Below are 26,932 nucleotides of genomic sequence, written 5' to 3'. Positions count from 1 at the left end.
CAACCAACTGAGCCACCCAGGCACCCCACAACTTGAAAAGTTCTTAATTTTATCTTTTCCTCAAACCTTAGCACTAAGATCACTCCATCTCCAACTCTGGCTTAAAATCTACTGTGTTCGCTCTATTACTAAGAATATCTAATTATTTTTTTTTCTTGTTATAGAGTTTTCTATTTCTGATATGAAGTACAGTAACCGAAGAATCGAGGTAAGATTAGTTCTAGCATTTCTGACTTAAGATTTAAAACCAAAGAACCTCTTGTTAGAGACAAACTCTATCAAAGAACTCAGAACCAAAATCCTCAGCAACTATAGCTTGGAAAACAACAGCTCACAGACAGTTTAGAGAGTTGCAAATAGCTACTAGGAGAGTTATACTTTGCCATGTACGTTTCTTTTCTGGCGTGTCTTCTGTTCACTATATAATGTGGTAAGTAACTCTTTTAGACATATTTTTCCTTCTTTTAACATGTCTAGAAATTAGGTAAAATTTCCCCCCGTGATAGATTTTCCCAATTTAGTTTGTAAGTATAATTTTTGGAAAGATTCTTGCAAACCTTTCAACTGCCGGCCTCTTTTCTGTCCCATGAGCCTATAAGAAAGCGCATAGTGGGACACTTGGGTGGTTCAGTGGGTTAAGCCTCTGCCTTCTGCTCAGGTCATGATCTCTGGGTCCTGGAATCGAGCCCCGCATCAGGCTCTCTGCTTAGCAGGGAGCCTGCTTCCCGCTCTCTCTCTGCCTGCTTCTCTGCCTACTTGTGATCTCTCTCTCTCTCTGTCAAATAAATAAATAAAAATCTGTTAAAAAAGAAAGAAAGAAAGAAAGCGCTTAGGTCCTGCTCAGTATTGTAAAAAGGAATTTAATGGCCTTAAAAACAAATAAAAGCTACTACTAGGGAGATGTTTAAGCCCTTGCAGAATCTGTCTTTATTTTATTTATTTATTTATTTTTAAAGATTTTACTTACTTATTTGACAGAGAGAGATCACAAGTAGGCAGAGAGGCAGGCAGAGGGGGAAGGGTGGAAAATCAGGCCCCCTGCTGAGCAGAGAGCCTGATTTGGGGCTTGATCTCAGGACCCTGGGACCCTGACCCAAGCTGAACCCACTGAGCCACTGAGGCAACCCTGTCTTTATTTCTGACATTATGTTTAAGTGACTGAAGAAAATCATCTGGACAATAGAAGTGGGGAATCACACTGCTTTTCACTACTTCTAATGGTTAAGTCTCTAGTATCAGCTTCCTTTTCCTTTCTTCTTACAAACAGGTAGCAATACAATGACAATTAAACATATAGCTCTCGATTGTCATGCATAATCCATGCCTATAAGTATTCTAATATAATTAGGTACCAAATCTGGGAAGAACCGCGGTGGAAAGTTATTTTATAGCTTAATGACCGGAAAGCTGAATTTTATATATTGGGTTACACTGACCTCTAGAGGTTGCCGATAATAAAAACTAACTTCTTTTGAAAATAGTTGAGAGGGCAAAGAAGTAAAAACCATTCACCGTTGCTAGGTTTCAAGTATATAGTGTGGCACCTTTCTAAGCCCCGCTCAACAAAACAATTTGTCAAAATATTAAGGAGTAGTTGTGCTCCAGATACAAATTCTGTGTTAGTCTATAACCTAATAATCATTGTTAAAGTAACTGTAACAGATTTTTTTTCTTTCTTTCTTTCTTTTTTTTATTTTTAAAGAGAAAGAGCATAAGCAGAGGCAGGGAGGAGCAGAGAGAGAGGGAGACAGAGAATCCCAAGCAGGCTCCTTGCCCAATGTAGAACCCACACCCAGGTGCCTCTGTAATGGAAATTTTAAGCTAAGTGGGTGTTTTAAAAAATCTTAGAGATCGATTCTATGGAAATGAAAAGGAAAAGAGAAGAGAAATAAAATTTCTCATCTTAAAATTTTAATATTAACATGGGCACCTGAGTGGCTCAGTTGGTTAAGCATTGGACTCTTGATTGCTGCTCAGGTCATGATCTCAGGCTCCTGGGCTCAAGCTGTACCTCGGGCTCCACAATCAGCAGGAGTCTATTTCTCTCCCTCTCTCTCTGTCTCTTTCCATGCTCGCACACACTCTCTCTCACTCTAAAATAAATAAATATTTTTAAAAATTTTAATGCTTACATTACAGGGCCTTTATTTTATTATAAATACATAAACATGAATCTTTATAGCTATACTAATCTTGGCTTTTATTACTTATTTATTTATTTATTTATTAATTAAAAGATTTTACTTTTTTTTTTTTTTTTTAAAGATTTTACTTTTAAGTAATCTGTACACCCAACATGGGGTTTGAACTCACTGCCCCGAGATCAGGAGTTACCTAGTCCACTGACTGAACCAGCCAGGCACCCCCACCAATCTTGGTTTTTTGAAGTATTGTTTTACCAAAAATACCAGAAGTGAGCTTTTAGTCTTTAAAATTGGGATCCCTAAAAAATAAAATAAAATAAAATAAAATAAAATAAAATTGGGATCCCTACTGGATACCTGGGTGGCTCAGCTGGTTAAGCATCTGCCTTTGGCTCAGGTCATGATCCCAGGGTTCTGGGATCGAGTCCTTCATTGGGCTCCTCACTCAGCAGGGAGCCTGCTTTTCCTTCTGCCTGTCGCTCTGCGTGCTTGTGCTCTCTCTCTCTGTCTCTGAAAAATAAATAAATAAATAAATAACATCTTTAAAAACTAGAAAAATAAAATTGGAATCTCCAAGACAGCCTTGTAAAGGGCTCCCTAAAGAGAATCTTAGAATCTATCTGGAATGGATAGGGAGATGGGGTAACTGGGTGATGGACATTAAGGGGGGCACGTGATGTGATGAGCAATGGGTATTTTATGAAACTGATGAATTGTTGAACACTACATCTGAAACTAATAATGTGAGGCACCTGAGTGGCTCAGTGGGTTAAAGCCTCCTCCTTCGGCTCAGGTCATGATCCTAGGGTCCTGGGATCGAGCCCCGCATCGGGCTCTCTGCTCGGCAGGGAACCTGCTTCCCTTCCTCTCTCTCTGCCTGCCTCTCTGCCTGCTTGTGACCTCTGTCTGTCAAATAAATAAATAAAATCTTAAAAAAAAAACACCCTAATAATGTACTATGTGTTGACTAATTGAATTTAAAAAAAAAAGAGAATCTCTCTGGATTACTTTAAACCACTTAGTATGATATCATGTACATTTCTGTGTTCATTAACCTTTTTCTCTTTCCTTTTAGTTCCCTCTGCCACAGTTGTCACTTTTGTCCATGAAACCTGGTCTTCATACAATCCCTCCAAATCACAAGGATCAAAAAGAGAGAGAAAGAAATACTCTGAACTTCATATCCTTCGTACCTAAGCTCTCAGAGCCTGGAAGTCGATCTGAGGAGTTTAGACCATCGCACAAGCAGCAGGAAACTCCGTTTAAGGTGTTTGTGGATCAGACTCTTAGGTCCTCTGATAGCTCCATTTGGTCTAGAAACATGTGCTCCTTTTGGAAGGCTAGCCATCACAGACAATACATGGGGATGGAGGAGAATAGGAATTCCAAGGAAAATGAAGGAAGTGACAAAATCGTAACCTTTGACTTCGGAAAAGGACAATCTTTGCTGTCCTTTGAGAATTGTAAGCAAAGCATTTTTCCGACAGATAGGGAGGTGGATATTGACTGCATTGGTCATGAAATGAGAAAAGCAGAAGAGAATTCTCAACATCTTTCGTCAGAAAAGGAGGGTTCAGTAGCCGGAAACTGTAAACAAGGCTGTGAAGTTGGATGTACCATGCCAATCAAATTCCAAGAATCCCAGCATTCAGAAATAATTCTAAGCCAGGATAAAGAAACTAGAAACGATCAGACTGATTCCAAAAGTGCTTCAGTACATAAAGGTGAAGCACTTGAGCCAAATCATATTTTAGAAGAGTATACTGTACTTAAAAGTTTGTCCAATGCAGTCGCTGATGGCTCCACTGAGAAGCTCCCTCAAGGTCATAGAGGCATGGAGACAAACATAAAAGTATCAGTAGCAGAGGCCACCAAACCAGAAATGAATGGAATAGTGCCTCTTATCCACATCACTTTCCCTGGACATGGAACTCCCAGGGAACCGGCAAGAGCCAAACCGAGCCTCCCAAAAAGAAAAGGCACTCCTCAAAACAACAATAGCTTCAACATACTCACACACCCAGAAACTGATGGGCATAACAGGAAAACCCACAGAAATAAGTTGGAATCAAAGACCAAGAGCACTAACAGGACACCCCAGAATTTCATGATTTCCATTGAAGGTTCCATCAAGCCTACCATGCACAAAAACAGCATTAAAACTCAAGTTTTCCCTGCCTTGGGCCTTGTTGACCCCAGACCTCGGCAGTCACCCAAGTTTCAAAGGCCAATGCCACAGGTAGAAAAGAAGCAATCAAATCACCGGGCTCTAAAACCCAAAAAGCAATCTTTTCCTTGCCTCTGTAAGAATCCAGGAATAAAAAAGTCTTCTGTTCCCCTCTCTGCTCAACCAACAGAGCCGAGACTCAATTACTTAGACCTTAAGTATAGTGACATGTTCAAAGAAATCAATTCAACTGCTAATGGGCCTGGAATCTATGAAATGTTTGGGACTCCTGTTTATTGTCACATGAGAGAGGCTGAACGTCACGAGAACAAATATTACCGAGAGATATGCTCAGCTCCATCTGGGAGAAGTATTACCAGCAAATGTCGATCTTCACACAGTGAGAGGAGCAGCAGTGGCAGAACAAGATTTTCTCAGAAAAGACCACATATTAAGCCTGCAAAGGCTTCACTTGACATTAAACAAAAGAACAAAAGTTTAATTTCTAAAGAAAAGGGTTACAAGGCCGTAGGTAGCAACTTACAAGACATTGGAAATGGTGATGATATTTCAGATCCAGAGTGGCAGGTAAAGTCTTCGGGAAGTGACTTTCTCTCTCCCAGGGATGAAGTTCAGCCCATGAACTTGGCTCTGTCACACAAGCGGTCCCCTGAACAGAATGAACTTCCTGTTACAGATTTGTCCACTGTTGAAGAAGTCTCTATGGAAGAGTCTGGTGATGAAGGAGACACTTCTAACAATCAAATACTTGCCACAAGCCTCAGAGATCTGCATGAACTGGAAGAGCTACATCACCAGACCCCGCTTGTCCTTTCCGAAAATAGCTGGGCAGTTCCCAGTGACAAGGGTTCCAACAAGCGTGTACAGCAAGAAAAGCAGAATACACCCTCTCTTGGTAAAATAAATGCCAACCAAATTTTAACTAATGATATAGGATTCAAGAGGGTTTTAGATAAGTCTGAAACACTTAAGAGTTTCTCTTTCCAAGAGAAACAACAGAGGGCATCTTCCCAAGCATATCAGCATTGGGCACATTCTTTGGATCCGGATAGTTTAGCTGATGAGTCGGTTACATATCACACATTTGAAGACACTTTAAAGGAAGCAAATTCAATTTCACAAGAAATTCTAGATTCTGTGAAGAACGAAGAATTGACAGATGAACTATTAGGGTGCCTAGCTGCAGAACTCTTAGCTCTGGATGAGAGAGAGAATACCTCTTGCCAGATAATGGCAAATGAAACAGATCCTGAAAACCTAAATCTTGTCTTCAGTAGGAGAGGAAAAACCACGGCAGAAATGAGCAGAGAGACAACAAATGTTAAAATACAGGTTGGTATAATTAGAATCAGTAATCCATTGAGGCAGGAAGAGACCTCAGAAACAGTCTGGTTCAGACTCCTTATTTTTAATTGAGGAATCAGAAACCCAGAACAACTAAACAGCTTGTCGAGGTCTCCCTGTTTGGTTGCAAGTTTGCATCCAGATCCCCTGACTGCCAGGCTAAGATGTTTTTGTTATACCGCCTTACTTCTGGAATTCAGCTAGCCCAACACTGCTGTGGCATCACTTTGGGCACATTAATATAGCAAAACTATTTATTTAAAGTAGGTCAATATTTTATTCAGTGAAGATGTTTTCAATCAACAAATAGCAGAGAGATAATTGTGGGTAAAACATTGTTCTGGGTGGTATGTGAAATAGAAAGAAATGCACATAGCCCCTGAAGTAGCTCACCAGCTAATTCCAAAACAGATACGAAGACATGAAATATGAAAACTTTAACACAGAAATATTATTGGTGCTTCCTGTGTTCTTGGCACTCGGCTAAGAATTAGAGACATGTTGGGATACAAGACTTAGCCATTGTTCTCAAGGAAAATAAGTAACAATCCTGAAAAATTAAAAAAAAATTTTTTTGTTTGGTATTGGAGTGCAGGTGGGGAAGAGGAATACTAACAGATCACTGGGTTTTGTTTTGTCTGTTTCAATTCTCACTGAATTACATGAGCCTCCTATTCTACTCAGATTTTAAATGCAGAAACAGTAGGTTTACCTGAAATATTTATTGAGCACTGACTGGGGCTATATCACACCATCCCCGGATTAGGAACAATCATTATAGTCCGCTGATCAAAGGATACACAAGGCAAATAGTTTTATCATAGCTAGGTTTACTGAGAACTTACCACGTAGGAGTGAGATATGTTATGTTGTCTTCTTTATATGCTTCATAACAGCTCTATGACATAACAAATCCCCATTTGGCAGATGAGAATATTGAGGCTTAGGAAGTTAAGACAGTCAGTGAGTGGCGGGGCCACGCATTCTGATTCCAGCCCACACCTTTAATCACTACACAGTGAGATTACTCCTTGTCCTGAAATGCCAGCTCTGCCCTCATGGTGAATTTAATTTAATTTCTGTTGGGAGTAGAGAGTGGTTCAGGAAGGCCTCCAGGCTGGGGTAGGAAATGGGGATATGAGTGTGCATATCTGTGTGTCTGAGATGAGTCTAGAACTCTGCCATTTTAGTTAGTTTTTTTTTTTTTTTAACATTTATTTATCTGAGAGAGAGAGAGAGAGAACGTGTACACATGTGCATGCAGGAGGAGGGGGAAAGGGAGAGCTCTTCAAGCAGACTCCCTGCTGATCCCGGAGTCTGACTTGGGGCATGATGTCAAGACAGATGAGATCATGACCCATGAGATCATAACCAAGAGCCAAAACCAAGAGTCGATGCCTCCACCGATTGAGCCATGAAGGCACCACACAACTCTGCCATTTTAAATTCAAGCAAGCTATCAAGCTAGTAAAATCATCAGCCTGTAACCCCATCCTGTAGTGATGGAGTCAAAACTGACTATTTGCAGCCTTTTCCTTCCCAAGCAGTCCTTAAGTTTAGTTTGGGGTAGAAACATGAAAGGATGGGGGAGGAGGAACCCAAATGGTCTTTTCATTCCTGAGGAAGGTAAGCTCGCAAGAAAGTCCTGCTCCTCATAGCCTTCACCATGTGTCTGTGTCTCTGTCGTTTGTTTTTAAGAACTTGTGGAAGAGATCAAAACAAAGCATTTTTGGCCCTGATCAACTATTTGGAAAACATGGTCTACGTTCTACAGAGATTCTTGTTCTCTGACTTCTAGGGTGGGGCTTCTCCAAATTTATTGTGAAGGCAAATCACTTGGGGATCATGTTAAAATGTAGGCACGAATTCAGTATGCCGGGGGCCCGAGATTCTGCATGTCTAACAAGCTCCTAACAGATTCTTCTTTGAGTACCAAGGGTCTAGAGGACCATGGATATTCACTCTATTTATGCATTGTGGCTGTGTGCAAGGGAGAGAGAGTGTCTCTGTGTATAAATGTGTGTTTGTATATAGGTTTATGTATATATGCGTGTGTTTGAGTGTATGTTTGTGTTGTGGAAATAACTGAAGAACAGACAAAAGCTATTCAAAGCTTGCTATAACAATGGAGTCAGCCACTAACACTGTGTTTGGCAGAGACTCAAAGACAGGCAGAGGAGTGGGAAACCTTAGAGGGAAAAAGGGCAGGCTTCAGTATGCCCTGATTGGAGGCTCTTGGGATGGGGAAACTGCAGGTGGGCTAACAAGCAGCGTCCTATGTGACTAGTCAGGGCGTGCATATTTGGCTTCTCTAGTTGGTCCCAAGTTAGAAGAAAGGAAGACTCTACTTTCCTGCCCTCCCTCTATTCCAATGACTCAGAATTTAATGGTGACTTTTCTTTTTGTCTCATTGTTCCAGAGATATAGTAATGGGTTCAGGATATACAACAAGGAGGAGAAATTTCTCAACTCAAATGAAAAGAAGACATTTTCTGAAAATAGTTTGAAGTATGAAGAATCTATCCTGTGGACAAAGGGAGAGATCCTTGGGAAGGGAGCCTATGGCACAGTAAGTTAAGTGGGAAACATGATGAAACCCCAAATCCCCACTCCTCCTTGACCCACCCTTTTCTCCCTAATCCTCTTCTGCCCTCCCCACTCTGTAAACTCTTTTACATGGAACTTTTTCTATTGGAAGTAATAGGAAACCCAACCCAAACTGGCCTGGGGGAAAGGATGTTCACTGGCTTATGTAACTGAAGGGTGTGGAATAGGTGTGGCTCTGGGCATAGCTGATTTCAGGGGTCAGACAATGTCACTAAGGTCTGGCCTCTTGGTATCTCTCCTAATGGGTCTCATTCTCAGGGTCTATGTAGTGGGGCAATGGCCAATGTATTTCTAGCCTCTCATTCTCCTGGGCCCAAGTCCAGTGGGAGAGATGTCTCATTGTTCAACAGCTCAAGATGTTACAAGAAGTTGGGAGAATCATTGTTGAGTGGCAAAAAAAAAAAAAAAAAAGATGTTCCTTACATTTTTTGAATGGCATGAAAGACCATCTAAAATCCTAGCACATTAGATAGTGTTTACATAGATTGGTAAAAAGAAGACTGATCCCCAGATGAGACAGGTCATTTTCTAGCTGGGGACATATCAGTGAGAAGCTGGAAAGACATGAAATCACTGAAAACGCATGATGGGTCACTGCCAAATTACCCCAGGACCTGGGTTCCCCTCTCTCCTTAGAGCTTTAGCACTGAAATAGGCATTTCAGTTATTTGGTGAGGAGTTTTCCCAATGTAGTCATGTAGATATCTATGAGGTAAGAATTCTCATCTCAGTTTTATAGATGAGAAAAACTTAAGTCAAAAAGATTATGCAACTTATCCAAAGTTACATAGTTGGGGAATGGCGAAGCCAAGATTCTATCCAATCCAAGCCAGTATAATATCCATTCACCTTGCTACTCATCCCCATTTTGGCCTCACTGAAACATTGAATTTGTTTAACTACTTTGCTCTTACGTACGGATGTATCGACTTAGAAAAAGAGAAGGGTTTGGAAGGAGAAGGGAAAGACAATGGTCAGTCACCTGAGGCATTTTGTGAACAAGTTATATCATTTATATTTAATAATAATGTTTGCTTCTAGGTATATTGTGGTCTTACTAGCCAAGGACAGCTAATAGCTGTAAAACAGGTGGCTTTGGATACCTCTGATAAATTAGCTACCGAAAAAGAATACCGGAAACTGCAGGAAGAAGTAGATTTGCTCAAAGCACTGAAACATGTCAACATTGTGGCCTATTTGGGGACATGCTTGGAAGAGAACGTTGTAAGCATTTTTATGGAGTTTGTCCCTGGTGGCTCTATTTCTAGTATTATAAACCGTTTTGGGCCATTGCCTGAGATGGTGTTCTGTAAATATACAAGACAAATTCTGCAAGGTGTTGCTTATCTCCATGAGAACTGTGTGGTGCATCGAGATATCAAAGGAAATAATGTCATGCTCATGCCAACCGGAATAATAAAGCTAATTGACTTTGGCTGTGCCAAGCGTTTGGCATGGGCTGGCTTAAATGGCACCCACAGTGACATGCTGAAGTCCATGCATGGGACTCCATATTGGATGGCCCCAGAAGTCATCAATGAGTCTGGCTATGGAAGGAAGTCGGACATTTGGAGCATTGGCTGTACCGTGTTTGAGATGGCCACAGGGAAGCCCCCATTGGCTTCCATGGACAGGATGGCAGCCATGTTTTACATTGGAGCGCACCGAGGGCTGATGCCTCCGTTACCAGAACACTTCTCGGAAAATGCAGCAGACTTCGTGCGTGTGTGCCTAACCAGGTAAGAAACTAAACACAGGAGGAGGAGAAATCCCCAGAGAGTCCAAGATTGCTGACATTTCCCCTGCAGTTTATGGCCCACAAAAATAAAAATCAAGCAGAGAGTGATTTTGTACTGAAAGAAATCATGATTAGCCACGTTGGGTGATTGTGCTCCTCATTGTGTCAGGGTAGGGAGGTAATGGTTCAAGTAGCAAGTGTCTCAATTAAATGTCTAATCAGGGACAGGCAAATCAATGGGTGTGCAAACTTTGCCAAAGGTCTACTTATTTATGAGTGGGATGTCTTCCAAGGGACTGGTCATGGTGCAATGACATCAGCTGTGCAGAGGTTCCCCTTTCCTGAGATGCCTTTCCTCTCAAGCAACCAGTGTTCTCACCTTCTTCCTAAAACTGGCTCTTAGGAAAGTATGTGAGAAATTCACACATGTTGAGGGATTGTTATGAATTGACTGATGACGGACAGCTCTAACGTATTGGTCCTCCCAGAAATGCTTGTATTCAAAATGAGGGGAAACATTTGAGCTTTTGATCGAAAGATACAAATCTCTAATTGAAGCATTTCATGCATCAAGTGTGGGGAATAAGTGGGGAAGCAGAAAAGTAGTGAAGGTTGCCTATTTTTTCCTGTTCCAATGCTCCCTAGTATCTATGGAATAAAATGTTGGGGGAAAAATGTTAGAAGGGACCTTAGAGATTACCCACTTGTGTGGTTTTCAAACTTCTCTTAGCCAAGCACTTTCTGCTCATATGAATTTTTTTTTTTTTTTTTTTTTAAGTAGACTTCACACCCAGACTGGAGCCCAGTGTGGGGCTTGAACTCACAAGCCTGAGATCAGGAGTCAGATGCTTCACTAACTGAGCCACCCAGGTGCCCCTCATATGACATTTTAATTCAGAGAATAAAACATAAGAGCAGAGAGATGGCTCTGAGTAAAGTATGTGTGTATGTGTATGGTGAGGGAGAGGTAAAGTGTAGGGTGGGGTTCTGGCGCCCACCCACCTGGCCTCTATCCACCTAGTGAGGCTCAACCTTTAGTTGCACATGCAGGACGAGGAAGGCTTTCTTGCTTTCAAAGGAGTGTGCATTTCTATTCCTACATGAAAAATTCTAGTGCTCCAGCTTTCAGCAAGTGTACATGCCAACCTCCAACTCTCAGAAGGGATTCATTTTTTCTTTCTTAATGATTCTCAAAACCCACAGTTCTCCCTGCCTGCTGACAAATGTGCCTTTCTCTTTCAGACTCTCTCCTGGCCAGCGTGTGTATCAGTGTCCTAGTTGATTTCAGGGGATCACACAGGATAAGGCAGGAACACGTACTCCACACTCCAGTTCTGGGCATCCCTAGATGTAGACACCATAGGCATTCCAGCATGGATTTTGTGGACAGAACCCCAGGCACAGAGCTGCCCCTTGCTCCCTCTCTGCAAAAACCTCACACAAGAGACATAAAGGTGTTAGAAATATATGAACCAGTACTAGTTTTGGAATTGGTGTTAGCTCTTAAAACTACTATAGTTGCCTTGTTCTGAATTGAACAATTATCTATTATTGATCCACGGAAACTATATGCTATTTTCATTTTCTTTCAAGTTGTCACTACTCATACACACACACACACACACACACACACACACACACACAGCTTTAAAGAGAAAGGGTGAAATCTTTTTTATGGCTCTCCTTTTGAAACATGGCTTCATAAACTAAGCAATACAGAACTCATACAACTAATGATCAATTAATAGGGTTGCAGATTATGGGGCACATAATTAGGGCTCTGTAGTTATTAAATGTTTGGGAGAATATTAATATATATTACCTAATTAGTGTCATATACAAGCATAAGATTATCTCTTGAAATTCAAAGGCAAAGATTCTAAGGACTCTAGAGTCTTGCCTTATGACAATATTCCCTGGAGGTGTGGATAGTCAGAAATAAAGTCGGGTGGGAGGCACTCCTAAAGATTCAGAAGTACAGATGACTAGGTATTGGCCAGGAACAAGGACTGAGTAGAACAGAAATGAACTTTGGGGAGCAATAGGATGTGTGAGTTTTCAAACTGCTATGGGCAGTTTGAAAACTCTGGGAAGGGGCACCTGGGTGGCTCAGTCTGTTAAGCATCTGCCTTCAGCTCAGGTCATGATCCCAGGGTCCTGGAATGGAGTCCTGCATTGGGTTCCTTGGTCAGTGAGGAGCCTGCTTCTCCCTCTCCCGGTCCCCCTGCCTGTGCTCTCTCTCTCTGAAGAGAAAATGAATAAGTGGGAGAATAAATAAATAAAATCTTAAAAAACAAAACAAAACAAAACAAAAAGTTCTGGCAAGTCAGGCCAAAGGAAGTTAGCTTTATGCAATAGGCAGCAAAGAGCAGGGGACTGCAAAGAATTTGGGGCAGATCATACCGTAAAGAAACTGGCCTTTGGGAAAGCAAGTCGGATGGCAGTGCACCGAAGGGCTTCAAATGGAGGCTGTTGGGACTAGAAGGCCAAGCAGGAATCCAGAGCTTGGACTTGGATGGTGGTGGAAGCAGTGGGACTGTCAAGAGAAGCGTTCCTAAACATTCCAGGGGAAGGTGAATCAGCACTTGGTGATGGGGCATGATAGGACTGCATGGTTTTGAGTATGCATAGTGGAAGAAATAATAGAAAGTTTTGAAAGAGGAGCAAGGGAGGGAATTGAAGAGGGCCCACCATTTTTAAAAAATTTAAATTTTTTTTCCCTTACCTTCTTTTTAAAATTTACTTTTTTAAACTTTTTTTTTTGTGTTTCAAAATTCATTGTTTATGCACCACACCCAGTGCTCCATGCAATACATGCCCTCCTTAATACCCACCACCAGGCTCACCCAACCCCCCACCCCCTGCCCCTCCAAAACCCTCAGTTTGTTTCTCAGAGTCCACAGTCTCTCATGGTTTGTCTCCCCCTCCTGTTTCCCCCAACTCACTTCTCCTTTCCATCTCCCAATGTCCTCTGTGTTATCATTTATGCTCCACAAGTAAGTGAAACCATATGATAATTGACTCTAAAGACCTCAACGTGAGGCAGGAATCTATCAAAATCATAGAGGAGAACATAGGCAGTAACCTCTTCAACATTGGCCACAGCAGCTTCTTTCAAGACATGTCCCCAAAGGCAAAGCAAACAAAAGCGAAAATGAACTTTTGGAACTCATCAAGATCAAAAGTTTCTGCACAGCAAAGGAAACAGTCAACAAAACAAAGAGGCAACCCACGGAATGGGAGAAGATATTCGCAAACGACACTACAGACAAAGGGCTGATATCCAAGATCTATAAAGAACTCCTCAAACTCAACACACACAAAACAGATAATCATGTCAAAAAATGGGCAGAAGACATGTACAGACATTTCTCCAGAGAAGACATACAAATGGCTAACAGACACATGAAAAAATGTTCATCCTCATTAGCCATCAGGGAGATTCAAATCAAAACCACATTGAGACACCACCTTGCACCAGTTAGAATGGCCAAAATCAACAAGACAGTAAACAGCAGGTGTTGGAGAGGATGTGGAGAAAGGGGAACCCTCTTGCACCGTTGATGGGAATGCAAGTTGGTGCAGCCACTTTGGAGAGCAGTGTGGAGATTCCTTAAGAAATTAAAAATAGAACTACCCTATGACCCTGCAATTGCACTACTGGGTATGTACCCCAAAGATACAGATGTAGTGAAAAGAAGGGCCACGTGTACCCCAATGTTCACAGCAGCAATGGCCACAGCTGCCAAACTGTGGAAAGAACCAAGATGTCCTTCAACAGACAAATGGATAAAGAAGAAATGGTCCATATATACAATGGAGTATTATCCTTCCATCAGAAAGGATGAATACCCAACTTTTGTATCAACATGGATGGGACTGGAGGAGATTATGCTGAGTGAAATAAGTCAAACAGAGGGGGCCCACCATTTAAGGAAACTTTCAAAGCTATGGGATTGGAGCTCAGGAAAGCAAATGAGATTGGAGGAACATCTTTAGAAATCCGAATTTTGGTGGCTATAGTTGTGAACAACTTAAGAGGGTTGAGGAAAATGTTTTTGAAAATGCTCAGAGGAACATCAAGTCTAGCACATGGTGAAGGAAAGGAGGGAAGGAGGGAGGGGAGTTGTTCCAAGGTGGGAAAAGGACCAAGAAAAGTTTCTTCCAAGTCTATGAAGAGATTGTTTTGAAAGGAGGGGGTAGTGAATGCTTCAAATGCTACTGCCGAGATGACAAGTAGGATGAACTCATCACATTTGGCAATGAGAAAATTATGATTACTTATACAAGAGCAATTTCTATAGAGAGGAATGGGCCAAAAGGTAAGGATTTGGCATAATGAAAATTGAAAAAAAAGTCACTAGGTTTGGCTATATTAAGGAAAGGATTTTTGGAGAGGAGAGATTTCTGTGTATTTTGAAGACAGGAGAAAGGGCCTCCAGAAAGGGAGGTTTTGTTCAAAATAATTTATGGTCCCTTTATTTTTATGGTCATTTCTACCTGGGCTATTCTTGGTAGTTATCCCCTGCAACTGTCCCCCAACACCTGCCCTGCTCCCTGGCACCCACATTATCAAAAGATAGCCACTTTAGCCAAAATAATGTCTTTGGAATAGGTCATTGCAGGTAACTATCAACTGGTTCACTGCTTCATTGACTAGTTTATTGGCAAGTTTAATTTGAGGAAAAATAACCTAAAATAGTATTAAATAGTACTATTAGTACTAAATTAATAGTACTATTAGTACTATTTACTAATTACTAATTAATAGTACTATTAGTACTAAATAGTACAAAATAGTACTAAATAAATGTCTCCCGTTACTTTATGCTCACCTGAGTGCCCCAAATGGGATTATTTCAATTAATCACCAAAACACATTTAAATGTCTACTTGTTTTTTTTTTTTTTAAGTTTTTATTTACTTATTTGAGAGAGAGAGAGAGAGAGAGAGAGAGCAAGCGAGCTCGAGCACAAGCAGGGGGAGGGGCAGAGGACAAGTGAAACGCAGGCAGGGAGCCCAGCTTGGGTCTTGGTCCCAGGACCCAAGAACATGACCTGAGTGAAGGTGGACGCTTAACCGACTGAACCACCCAGGCATCCCTAAATGTCTACTTCTTAAAGGCTTAAAAAAAAAAAAAAAAGATTTTAGATTTTATTTATTTGGGGCGGTGAGGGGCAGAAGGACAGAGAGAATCTCAACCAGACTTCCCACTCAGCGCAGAGCCCAACACAGGGCTCCATCTCATGACCCTGAGAACATAACGCAAGCCAAAATTAAGAGTTGGACGCTTAACCAACTGAGCCAGGCACCCCCTTACAGGCTTTTCAATTCTGGATTCCAATGCCTCTAAATTTTAGAAGTAAATTTAATGCTAGTTAAAAGTGCTTTAAACTGTACATCTGAAAGTGTGGCTTTTACTGTGTATAAATTACACCTCAAACTGAACAAAGAAGTACAACTGGAAAGCAATGCCTAGTTTTTAATCACAATAGCGACTACTTTTTGGACTATCACTATGTGCCAGACACTGTTTAAAACCTGTTTATACATTATTTATTTCTCCCAGTGAGTTAGGTATTACTGTTATCCCTGTTTTACTGATGAGTTTGTGTCCCTGACCTAAGCTCATACAGCTAAAATCTTAAGTGTGGACTCAAATCTGTTTGGCCAAGATTGTACATCCATTTTTATTTTTAAAAAATTTTAAAAACATTTATTTTAGAGAAGGAGTGTGCACATAAGTGGTGGGGGTGGGGAGGGGCAGAGGGAGAGGGAGAAAGAGAATCCTCAAGCAGACTCCCCACTAAGCGCAGAGTATGACCCAGGGCTCAGTCCCAGGACCCTGAGATCATGACCTGAGCCAAAATCAAGTTAGTTATTTAACCAACTGAACTACCCAGGTGCCCTTCTACTTCCATTTTTAAAGTTGGCATTTTGAGTCAAGTACATCCAGTTGGGAGGCACTTCTGGGGTGCTGTTTCTAAATTGTTTTTCCCTTCCTAGGGACCAGCATGAGCGACCTTCTGCTGCCCAGCTCCTGAAGCACTCCTTCTTAATGAGAAATCACTGAATGTACATCAACTTCTCCCTCCAGTTCCTTTATAGGCACTCTGTGATTGCTTCATTGTGGGAATGATGGTTAAGGGACCTTTGTTTTCTTACTGTTAAGTCCCATCAACCCAATTTAACCAGATCCTGCAGTGTTGCTAACTAAAAAGTTTGTTACATATTAGTCTCTTCACGCTTCAGGCATGGTTACACATGTATATGGGAACATTTTCTTCATCGGTAACAACAAAAAACCTATTCCAGTGTTTACAGCTTGACTGTCCAGGAATTACCACCTCTATTGCTATATAGGATTTTACCTTTTATTTTTGGCCTGTCAACTTTAATGTCCTTAACTTAAAATAAATTGTAAAAACAAAAAGAAAATTGTTTGTTTTGACTTGGTGGGTAAAAACTTATTTCTTGGAAAGGAAACTACAGGAAGGTGAGAAATGAAAGACGAGAGAGATGCTAGGTTGTTTACTTTGGCAGCAATTTTAATCTGGCAGACTACCGGAGCCTTAAAGTTAACAGGAAGAGCTAAGGGCCTTGGCATTTCATTAACAGAGGGTCCCCTAACTCCAAAGTTTCTACCTACAAGAACCTGTATTGTTCAAGGTGACTCCATATGCCTCAGGCTGCTTTCCCTGTAATTTACAGTATGACTTGAAGATTTAACTTAGTTGTAGGGTGAATTAGGTCATGGCACATCTAGAACTATGTAAACCTAAGCCTGCTGGTACGACAAAAGCTAGATCTGATCAAGGGGAGTGGAACTGAAGCCCAACACCAGGATTCTGAGATCATGACCTGAACCAAAATCAAGCCAGCTGCCCAATTGACTGAGTCACCCAGGTACCCCTGAAATCAATCATCATTTCCATTTCTAGAACATTGAAAAACCTCACCAGAAAAAGTGGGCAAATTGTCAGAATTATTACAAGGCCTTGTTTTATGTTGGTAGAAGAAGCGTTGTTGAGAAGGTTTCTACTGCCCTGACTCATCTAAATTTCACTGACATCTATTGTTTTGAGCTATTTCTATAGAATCTTTTTATTGGCCACTATCATTTCAAAGTGGCACAGTTACAAATTAACTTCAGGTGTATTCCAACACCGGTTGTGACTTTTGTCAAAAATCAAGCTGGTTCTTCCTAAGTTTTTGAGAAATAACTGAAATCTAGTCAAACTGAGATAAAAGATTTTACTTTAGCCAACGTGTTTAGATACATCTTTGTGGATATACCTTCCTTGTCTCCAATTTGTACAGTTCTTTTTCTCATATTTGATGGTAATTTAAGAGATACATCCCTCATTTACTTGTGTATCAGCATAACCTGACAAAATGAAGTATCATTTTGTTAAAGTGGTTTTTAAAAAAAATTTTAGTTGGGCTCTTAAGCATTCTTTAAAATCTGGGTAGTTTTTTTTTTTTTTTTTAAGATTTTGTTTATTTGATAGAGAGATACAGCGAGAGAGGGAACACACACAGGGGGAGTGAGAGAGGAAGCAAGCCTCTCGAGAAGCAGGGAGCCCGAGGTGGGGCTCGATCCTAAGACCCTGGGATCATTACCTGAGCTGAAGGAAGATGCTTAACAACTGAGCCACCCAGGCGACCCTAAAATCTGGGTAGTTTTATCTGATTTAGGAATAGACAAACTACCTATGGGAAAGGCTAGGGAAAACAGCATACTCTACACATGGGTATCGCAGCAATGGACACATGAAGTTGGTGTTAACAACTCTAACCCCTTTCTGTCTATAGAATACTGAACACAACTTTGGAACATTAAACAGAACCTTCAAAAATCTTGTTTTAAGTAGGTGACTCTTGACAAAACAACAGAGGCCAGTTGTTTTGTTATTCATTGTGTTTCAGACAGAACAGGCAGGAATTCTGCTCTTATCATTGCCAAGCTGCTTGCTCCCTTTTTATCTTCCTTTGGGAGGAGGAGTGTCTGAGAGGGGATGGCGAGTGCAGGTAAGTGGTGGCTGGAAGTACTAGCATTTACTGAGCTCGTAATATAAAAAAGCACCTCATCTAATTCTCTTGTTTAGGTTGGTAGTATTATTCTCATTTTATTAATGAGCGATAGGGTTGAGAGCCAAGTGACTTTCTCAAGGCCATCTGACTGGTAGGTGGAAGCTGGGACCGTCACTCAGTAATTTGTGTGACTTTACAAGCCTGCTGCCTCTCAAATGTGTGCTTTATAAGTAAAATTACATTGTTAGGTTTTATCCAAACAAAACCCCACTGGGACGCTTATTAAATTCCACCAGTCCGGTTAGTTACTTTGATTACTTTAATGAATGGTGTGAAAATTTTTTTTTTCACTCAACAACAGCTCCCTTTTTACCACGCACAATGCCTGTTTTAAATTATATTCAAAGGTACACTTCATTATGTACTGAATCTGCCTGTATGCTCCACCAAAGGAAATCGAACTCCCCACAGTAGTTCCAACGCTACAGCACTTCCCTAACTTGAACCTACTTTAGACTTTGTATGGCAGACATTTCCCAGTGGCTGGGTGAAGAGAGCTGCCAGAGTGGAAAAGAACAAGCTCTGGAGTATGGGACTAGGGTGTACAAGATTCCATCATCCACCTCCTCCAGCATGACTGCTACAGCAGTCCGTTCTATACTGGAACGAAGCGATCCAAGATAAAAACCTCTAAATCTGCTCAAGGAGCAGTCAAAACCCTCCATCACCTACCAGTTCATCTTTATTTCTCCTACGTGTTACACTTGCCAGTGTTAATTCAGCTTGAAGCCACTATGTAGAAACTTGCATTTAAAAGAGCTTTCCAGGAAATTCTGTCAACACTGAAGTACCCAATGAAGGCAGTCCCTACCTTCACTGGTGATCAATACAATTAACAAGAGAAAAGAGTGGAAAACTCTTTCCACTAGCAAACAATTCTGAAGATCAAATACTTTGTCCTACTGCAATCACTTCTCACACCTGTGCAAAACTATGGATGAATTCATCCGTAGAGTAATTGCTCTTAATGGATTATGACTTGAAAGACTAAAACAAAACCAGAACCAAAAACTGATCTGGGGTATATGCCCTGACACCGGTAAGGTCTAAAAGCTCTTAATTTCTATGGCAATAAAGGTAAAAACCCTTTCATCAGTGAGGCTCTCCACTGCTTTGGGAGGTACTACTGGGGAGAGGGAACAAGGCAGTTCATGCAGCAGAGCTAAAACAAAAAGGTACAATTGTTTTCATTATATTGAGAACAGCAGGGCAAAAAGAAAGGGAAGAAACAAGGGAGTAGGATGGATTACAAAACAGAATTACTAACTTTGGTTAAGTGGAACTAACAGACTTTGTAATGTTCCTAAATAAAACTCATGCAATTTATTATACGCTAACACAACACGCCCTTATTGGTGTTATCAACAGAAGATGAAGACAAGTCTCTTGTAATTGATTTCAAAACATTTATTTTACATTTAGGCTTAAGATGCATTTTAGAGAAAGCAACTTTTCTATCCTAATTTTATTTCATTAAAGCCACTGCATGGCTTCAATTTTTTTTCAAGTGGAAGGTGCGGGCAAATCGGTGGAGAAGGCAAGGGGTTGGAGAGAGCAGCAATAATAAAGCAGTTTATGATTAAATATTTTTTCATGAATAATTCCCCTTTCAGATAATCGTAATTTCTCTTTGCTTTTTGGGGGGGTGATGCAACAGTTTAACCAAGAAAATCCCAAAGTATGAATTAGAATGAACAACTTAAATTCTGGAAAACAGTAGGCATGCAGTTTAATACACACCCAAGTTTAATGCACCTGGACTGGGTTTCATCATTCCCTCTAATAGCTAGAGTATACCTCTATCAAGCATCTCGTTAATGCCATCTATTCTATTTAGCCTTCCCTGATCGTTCAAACCTTAAACCTCACAACCCTATGAATATGTACATTTTGTAGGTAAGATAATCAAGGCACAAAGTCAAGTAATTCACCCAAGAACATCAGCTACCAAGTGGTGGGTCTGAGAGTAGAATACAGACAACTTGAATGAACTGAAAGGCCACGCTCCGTGAAGATTTATGAAGTTACTCAGATAAAGAGAAACACATTAAAACCTTATTTCCTGTATTTCCCAGGGCCTGAAAGTTACTTCTGATTCACATTAACAACACGTATTAGAATCTTGGATTTACATTTTCAATAAACAAATTTTATTAATAATTCCTCGTAACAGATACTGCACTGAAATTCAGTAACTAATCAAATTCATGCCACACACACACGTTCCGATTCTGGATTTCTATCAGCAAACATCCTATTCAATAGTCCTTGGGGGTTCTGAGTATATTCAGAAAACAAAATCCTAATCATTGCAGACAACAAACGAGTCAGGTGAAGTTTGTCAAACCAAGTGAAGCTGCTGGAAAAACACACCTTAAAAGTAAGAATGTATTCATTATTAAACAACAGGCAAATCAAACCAACTACTAAACAGGTTTTAAGTGCGGCTACCTCCCAGAAGTTGGAAATAAGGGAAATTAGCCCTCAGAATTTCCTTTGGGGTTAAAGGATCACAGTGAATGGGTAAACTCACCTTTATGAAAACAGAATTACTCCTAGCCATACAACCTTCAATGTACCTTGCTTATCAGCCTATTCTAAAGAACCTGTCAGGTGAAAATAGATACTAGTAAAATTATATGGAATAGAAAAAGAGGAGTCACAGAAGCAAAAGCTGGCTTTGCCCAAATTGTCATTGTGGAATAAAAAAATGGATGCATGGTCAATCAGACTAAAACACTGAGCATTCCAGACCCACTGGCAAGATCATTTCAACTACAAAGGCAAACTTCCCTTACAAAACAAGCACACTTCTAATCTGGTTTACAGCAATCAAATTTCAGATATTTGAATAACTGTAATTCTCAAATTAGTTGCTATTGTAACTTGGTACCCTAGAGGGCAGAAGACAGAATGTGCTGTTTTCCAATGCAAAGATCCCAATCTAAATCAGCCTACCATAAATAAATACAAGGGCACACAAGGTTATCAAGTATCATTCTGTGAGCTCAGTTAACACAAGTTTCCTGATGGGGGATTCACTGATCTTTCATCTGGGTAAATACAGTTAGTGAACCCTACTGGCTCCCAAGAAAGCCTCTTGAGCCAAGAGATTGCTAAATCAAAGATTCTTCACAAGAGCTCTCAAATTTTTCTCAGCAGAGGTCTTAAGTCACCCAGCAATTTAAGCACAGTAGTAGCTAAGAAACAACTGCTTACTGTTTAGATAAAATTGGAAAAGGGTGATATTTTGAGAATATAACTGTCTTCCTTTAGAGCTACTATCATGTTAAAATGAAACAAAACAAAACAAAACCCTCCTTATTTCCACAGTGAATGCAAAACACCCTAACATATCTAATTCACCCAAGATACTTCTACGGTACACAAGTCATGCATAAGTATGCAGTGGTTTATTTCTAAGGCTGGTTAAGGAATAAAACCCATCAATTTAAATACTCAAATATAACTGAAAAATGTGCTTAAAATGCTAGGAAAGGCAATTGGTAACTAACAAAAACATTCAAAATTTGGTTCTCTGAAGTCATTCCCTTAGGTCAAGGAAGACAGACCAAAAAAAAGATAAGGTAGTCTACCTAATTATAATCTGTTGTTACAAAGTCATGCAAGCACCTCTCATGACATTCCACACGAAACCACTGATGTTATCATGGTAGAAATCTGGAGTCAACAACTCTAACCAGAATGCACCTGCACAGACAAAGATCAAGATGCATCTGTAACTGCTTTCAAAGACAAACCTAAGAAATGAACCTCAGGTTCAACAACAAAAAGGAACTGGGACATTTTGCAAGGTCTTCCCACTAAAGGATACTATTTCCAGTTTGGTACACCAGTTTGTACCAGTTTGGTACAGCAGGCCTCCAAGAATGTTTCAGTGAAAAAAACACTCTTTCTGCTTTTTGGTTCTGAAAACGTATTGTGAAGTAGCTAAGGCATATATTTAGGGGGCACAGCTCAATATTGGAAAACTATGTAAAGAGGTAGAAGTAAAGCCTTTCTATGCAATGTACTTCTGCATAAAGGTAACAAAGCTATGATCTAGGGAAAAGACAACTGAAAAATGAATCACTCTTTTAAAGGATGTTTAAAGATAATGCTTTTTAATATTTCAAATATTAAAAAAAATCTCATCAAAAATGTAAATCACCTTAACAGTACTTTGCACATGTGGAATTTCATACCTAAATTTGATGTACTATTTTGGTTTATTTATGGCTACTTACAAGAAGACTCAAAAATAATGTCCATTCATTGGAGTCTTTTTCTTTGGTTGAGCCTATTGGGACCAGGCTGATGAACTATTTTATGCAAATGAGATGGGGAAAGCAAATTAATGGTAGTATGAGTAATAGGGGTTTTTCACTTACTGGAAATGAAACGTAAAAGGATTTTCATATTCATCCCCATGGTGGTTTTAGAAGCTATAATCCTGTTCAGAGGTTAAAGAGTTTGAATAGCTCACACAATCCTGTACAAATTACAACTGGCTGCCCTTTAATAAATAAAGTCATTGTAAAGAATTACATTTACAGAGTGAAAAGTGAATACATAGCATTTCAAATTCAATTTTGGAAGTACTAATAAGTACTGACCCATAACAATATATACTAGCTACCTTTTAAACTGTCCATCATTAGCACCAATAAAGATTCAACAAAATTACCTTTATTCCCACATCTCAAAACAATTCTTCAAATTCTTAGTGAAGTTTAAGCATAGTCACAGACCTTAAATATTCACATTGTTTTCTATGTCATACTGAAAATAAGTTCACTACTTTGGATATTCTTTACAAAATCTTATTAAAATTCCTGGTATTATTATCCCCAATTATACAGTAGCACGACCACCCTATGTCGTTTCACATGATAGCTCCTTAGAGGTTTCACATCTAAATTACCAAGAACAAAACCCTTCCCCGCCCTCATCTTGCACTCAGCTTAATTCTATACTAGTCCTCGGATTATGTACCACTGTAAAAGTATAACTGTATCAAAATTACCATGTTTATGGATACAATAATATGCCGTACAGAGCAACAAAGTTACATGTAATGACAAAGATTACTAAAGTTATGCAAGACAAAGAACAAATGTTAGGACATGCTACCTAGGCAAAGTCCCTAGAAAGAGGGTCCTAGTATCCTAAGTTCAAATAACATTGACAAAATAATGAACAGTTATCTTAAAAAAAAATTATAAAGCTACTGGCAAATTAGGTAATCGCTAAATAAAGGTAGAGCAAGAGATTAAACTCTCTAATATTTACAACTGCAACATACTTGAGTAAAATTACAATTGTGCACATATCAGTGGCTTTGTAACAAAAATAATTCATATACATAGAAGAAAAAATTAAGACAGTTTTCAGTTCAACGAAAGTTGAATTCACCCCATCTAAAGACACTCAACAGTTCAAAGATTTACCACAGAATAAATTCAAGATTAGCTGATAAACCAGAGCCACATTACTGGTGTTTAAGACAGATTTTAAACAAGTTAAAGTCTATTGTTTGTTCAGAAGTTAGATGACTGTGCAAACTTGACCTCAACAGGAATATTCTGAGATGTGCAAACAAATGTAAAACCTCCACTAGTTTGTTTACTTGGAGGCTAACCCCTTCTTCTCACAGAGCTTCCTGATAACAACCATAAGCTATAAATACAGGTACAATGCACAGTCAGTGATCTTTTCCTTTTATTTATTTTTAGAATATAAAAGAACTGAGAGAGAGCAACAGGTTTAATTTCATTTCTATAAGGAAGACTGCATTTACCTGAAAAAGAAATATGGCATCACACACAAACACACTTCATGGGAGGAGTATGATTAAGAATATGGTGTCATTCTGAACACTAAAGGAAAAGCAATCCCTGTTTACTGTTAAAATATGTAGTGTTAAAGTTTTTTTTAAGAAAAAACCTACTAATTCTTCACTATATAAGTTTTGTGGATTTAGTTTTCAAATCACAGTAATCTACATAACCATTATTAACAGCTCTGTGTTTATAGTACTGCAACAAGCCAACAAACATTTCAAATGCACTTCACATCAAGAGTATGTAAACTTTATTTTTTCCTCTTCAAGCCTTCAGAAAACTAGGGGCTATTTCAGCAGCCAACCTGGTCAGAAGCTCTGAAGGCAAAAGTTCAGCGCCTCACAGTGTAAATAAATGACCATCTGTGGCACTGCATATCCAATCTGGTAGTGAAGTGTCCCCCCCTTCAGTGGCTTCCAGTAAGGCCTAGAGTTTAAGGTTAACATGAAAAAGTGCCACCTTTGTTTTAGATTAGTGATGGACTCTGACAAGATAAAATAAAGTTATATTGTTATACTTACAAGCAGCTCCAATCCTGAGTATTTATGGTAATATCTAAACATACAAAAATGTATGTACATTTTTCTCCACTTTCTTGTAAACAGTTGTCAGTATACTGTTTTATCCCTTTATCATTGAAACATGCAAATCATACATACAAGTATAAATACACAAAAGAAAACAATTTACACTCATCCAAAAGCCAAGCAACAACAAAAAATAGCTACAGTATTCAAATTATAAATAATGAATGCTTGAGGCATCTTATATTCCTAGAAGCAGCCAGCCATTCATCCTAATGTTCTTAGCTGCAATTGTAGAAATACTGAGTTTTGCACCTTCCATGCTTTTACAGTATTTATAACACTATCATATGTGGAGATAAAGACTTGTTTACTATCATCTCTTCTTTTCAGAATGAAGAATAAAGCAGCACTTACAAATATTGATGCAGTGGCAGCGACAGCAGGTGTTACCACTGCTAGATCAGGAGGAAATTTTCCATTCTAACAATTTTAAATTAAAAAAGTAAAGGAAAAATTGACCTAAACAAATGATTACATGTTCATTCCTTGGGCACTTAACAGCGAGTCCAGCATGTCGAATGTGTCTTTGTAGTCCATATGCTGGCTGTTTGTACTGTACTCGTGATTGACATCAGGACCGTTGGTCTCCACTGGCTTCTTGTCCAGTTTCACGAGGGTGCTGAGATGTCCGTAGCCCACCTGGTATGTGACAGGGGGAGGAGGGGGTAAGGGATGGTTAAAAACAGAGTTGTGAGAGGATATATACTGCTTAACAGAGGAGGAAGAACTAGATGAACTACCTGAACTTTTGGAACTTTTGCTCATTTTGGAGTGATGGTTGTGAGATGCATCATTGACATGCAGCTTCTTCCTCGAAGAGCTGGAACTAGAGGAAATGCCATCACTGCTCAGGCCGACAGGACTCCTCAGAACAGTGGGCGGTATTCCATCAGCACTGTGTTTACTGCCACCGCTGCTGCTGCCACTGTGTGAGTGGGAATGCTTGTGACTGCTGAGGTGGTGGCGGTTTGAGGGATGGTCCTTGTGCTTCTCCTTATGGTCTCTGCTAATATGTGGGCTCGAATGCTTGCTCTTCCCACTGCCCTCATCAGAAGAGCTGTGTCTTTCTGAGGAAGAAACTTTTATTTTCATTTTCAGTTCTTCTTTACTAGCACTCTTATCAGTGGGTGGTATTGGAATCCGTAATTTCAGCGATCCACTCTTTTCCTTCTTATCTGCCGTGTATTTTTCAGGTTTTTCAGTACTTGTGATGGGAATTTTCATTTTAATGGGAGAAGTGACAGAACTGCTGCTGGCTGACTGTGACTGCACATGTTTGTGTTGCTGTTCTACTTGGGCAGCTATATAATGATCTCTTACATCCAGATCAAGGGTTTCTAGCTTACGTTTTTCTCTATATTTATCTAAAGACATTTTCTGAGGAATTACTCCAGGAGTAGCAGAAATTGGCCCATGGTGTTTACTGCTCCCTGCTTTATGAGTATATTCTTGCTTCATGGATGAATGATCGGAAATTTTGTCAGGTCTGTGATGTAATCCTGAATGCAGTGATATGGAAGGTCCCTGCTGGAAGTTGATGTTGTACTGGGTACCAGACAAAGATGTCTCTTGTTTCTGTGAATACATCTGTTCTGTCCGTGCTGACTCTTGATGTTGAGGCCATTCTTGGTGTGACGACAAACCGTAGGAGGTACTTGGCATTCCTGTTGCTAGCATTGACAAATTATCAGATGTATGGCTGTCTTGAACAGAAATATTTCCTGAATTTAGAGGTACTGGTGCAGGGAATGCTGATGTAGATGGTTTCTGAAAACTTGGGTTTGTAGGCACACCAGTAACACTATCTACTAAAATGGAATTCTGGACCAAAGATGAACCAAGAAGTGGCGTTTCTGAAACTTGTCCGTCTACTTTTGGTTTCTTAGCCGCCTGATTAGCCTATTTAAATAAAACACAAAAGAAGCAATGACAGCAAAGGAATTTAATACAAATTTCCTTACTTTATAAAAATCTATGTTAAACATATGCAAACAAAATCACCTGAGGTTTAAGGCTTTTTGTTGCCAGTAAATAAATGTCTCACTTAGAGGCATAGAAGAAGGCTATAAAAAGTGGAAACCACTGGTTTTGGAGTTAGATATAGGTTAAATCCTGGCCCAGCATTTGCGAAAGTAATTTAACTTGTCTAGGCTTTAGTTTGCCCATTTGTAAAATAAGGAGAATGTTTCCATTATAATCACCGTGAAATTAAACACAAAATTTATAAAGTACTTAATTAACAAAGTCCACTGGACACAGCAGTTGAATAAACTATGAGGGTATGCAGTTTATGATACACTGTAATTATTTAGGAATACTGGAAATAAGGATATTTAACCAAAAATTCAAACTGGTTAACTATGTAATTGTTAGATAAGTGACAAACT

The 26,932-nt window shown here is 39.7% G+C and overlaps 2 protein-coding genes across 4 annotated transcripts in view; one reads left to right on the top strand and one right to left on the bottom strand.

Annotated features, from left to right (window-relative positions):
- The window catches only part of MAP3K19 (mitogen-activated protein kinase kinase kinase 19), a gene marked incomplete at both ends in the record, with an annotated part of 54,268 nt that extends 38,174 nt beyond the window's left edge, over positions 1 to 16,094 (top strand). Inside the window, 5 exons of the mRNA XM_080799257.1 lie at positions 165 to 208; positions 3,220 to 5,664; positions 8,096 to 8,245; positions 9,325 to 10,022; positions 16,028 to 16,094. Of these exons, the coding sequence (XP_080655383.1) occupies positions 165 to 208; positions 3,220 to 5,664; positions 8,096 to 8,245; positions 9,325 to 10,022; positions 16,028 to 16,094 (3,404 nt within the window). The remainder of the gene's footprint in view (positions 1 to 164; positions 209 to 3,219; positions 5,665 to 8,095; positions 8,246 to 9,324; positions 10,023 to 16,027) is intronic.
- A 6,516-nt stretch (positions 16,095 to 22,610) lies between these two features.
- The window catches only part of CCNT2 (cyclin T2), a 38,202-nt gene continuing 33,880 nt past the window's right edge, over positions 22,611 to 26,932 (bottom strand). For 2 of the 3 annotated variants that reach the window (XM_080799533.1, XM_080799535.1), the window contains one exon: positions 22,611 to 26,444. In XM_080799533.1, the coding sequence (XP_080655659.1) occupies positions 25,017 to 26,444 (1,428 nt within the window). In that variant the 3' untranslated portion in view covers positions 22,611 to 25,016. The remainder of the gene's footprint in view (positions 26,445 to 26,932) is intronic. The other variant, XM_080799534.1, reaches the window with a different exon arrangement.

This window comes from Martes martes (assembly GCF_963455335.1).
Source record: "Martes martes genome assembly, chromosome: 3".
NCBI classification, from domain to species: Eukaryota; Metazoa; Chordata; class Mammalia; order Carnivora; family Mustelidae; genus Martes; species Martes martes.
Note: the sequence above shows the minus strand (reverse complement) of the source record. Positions and strands in the feature narration are given on the sequence as shown.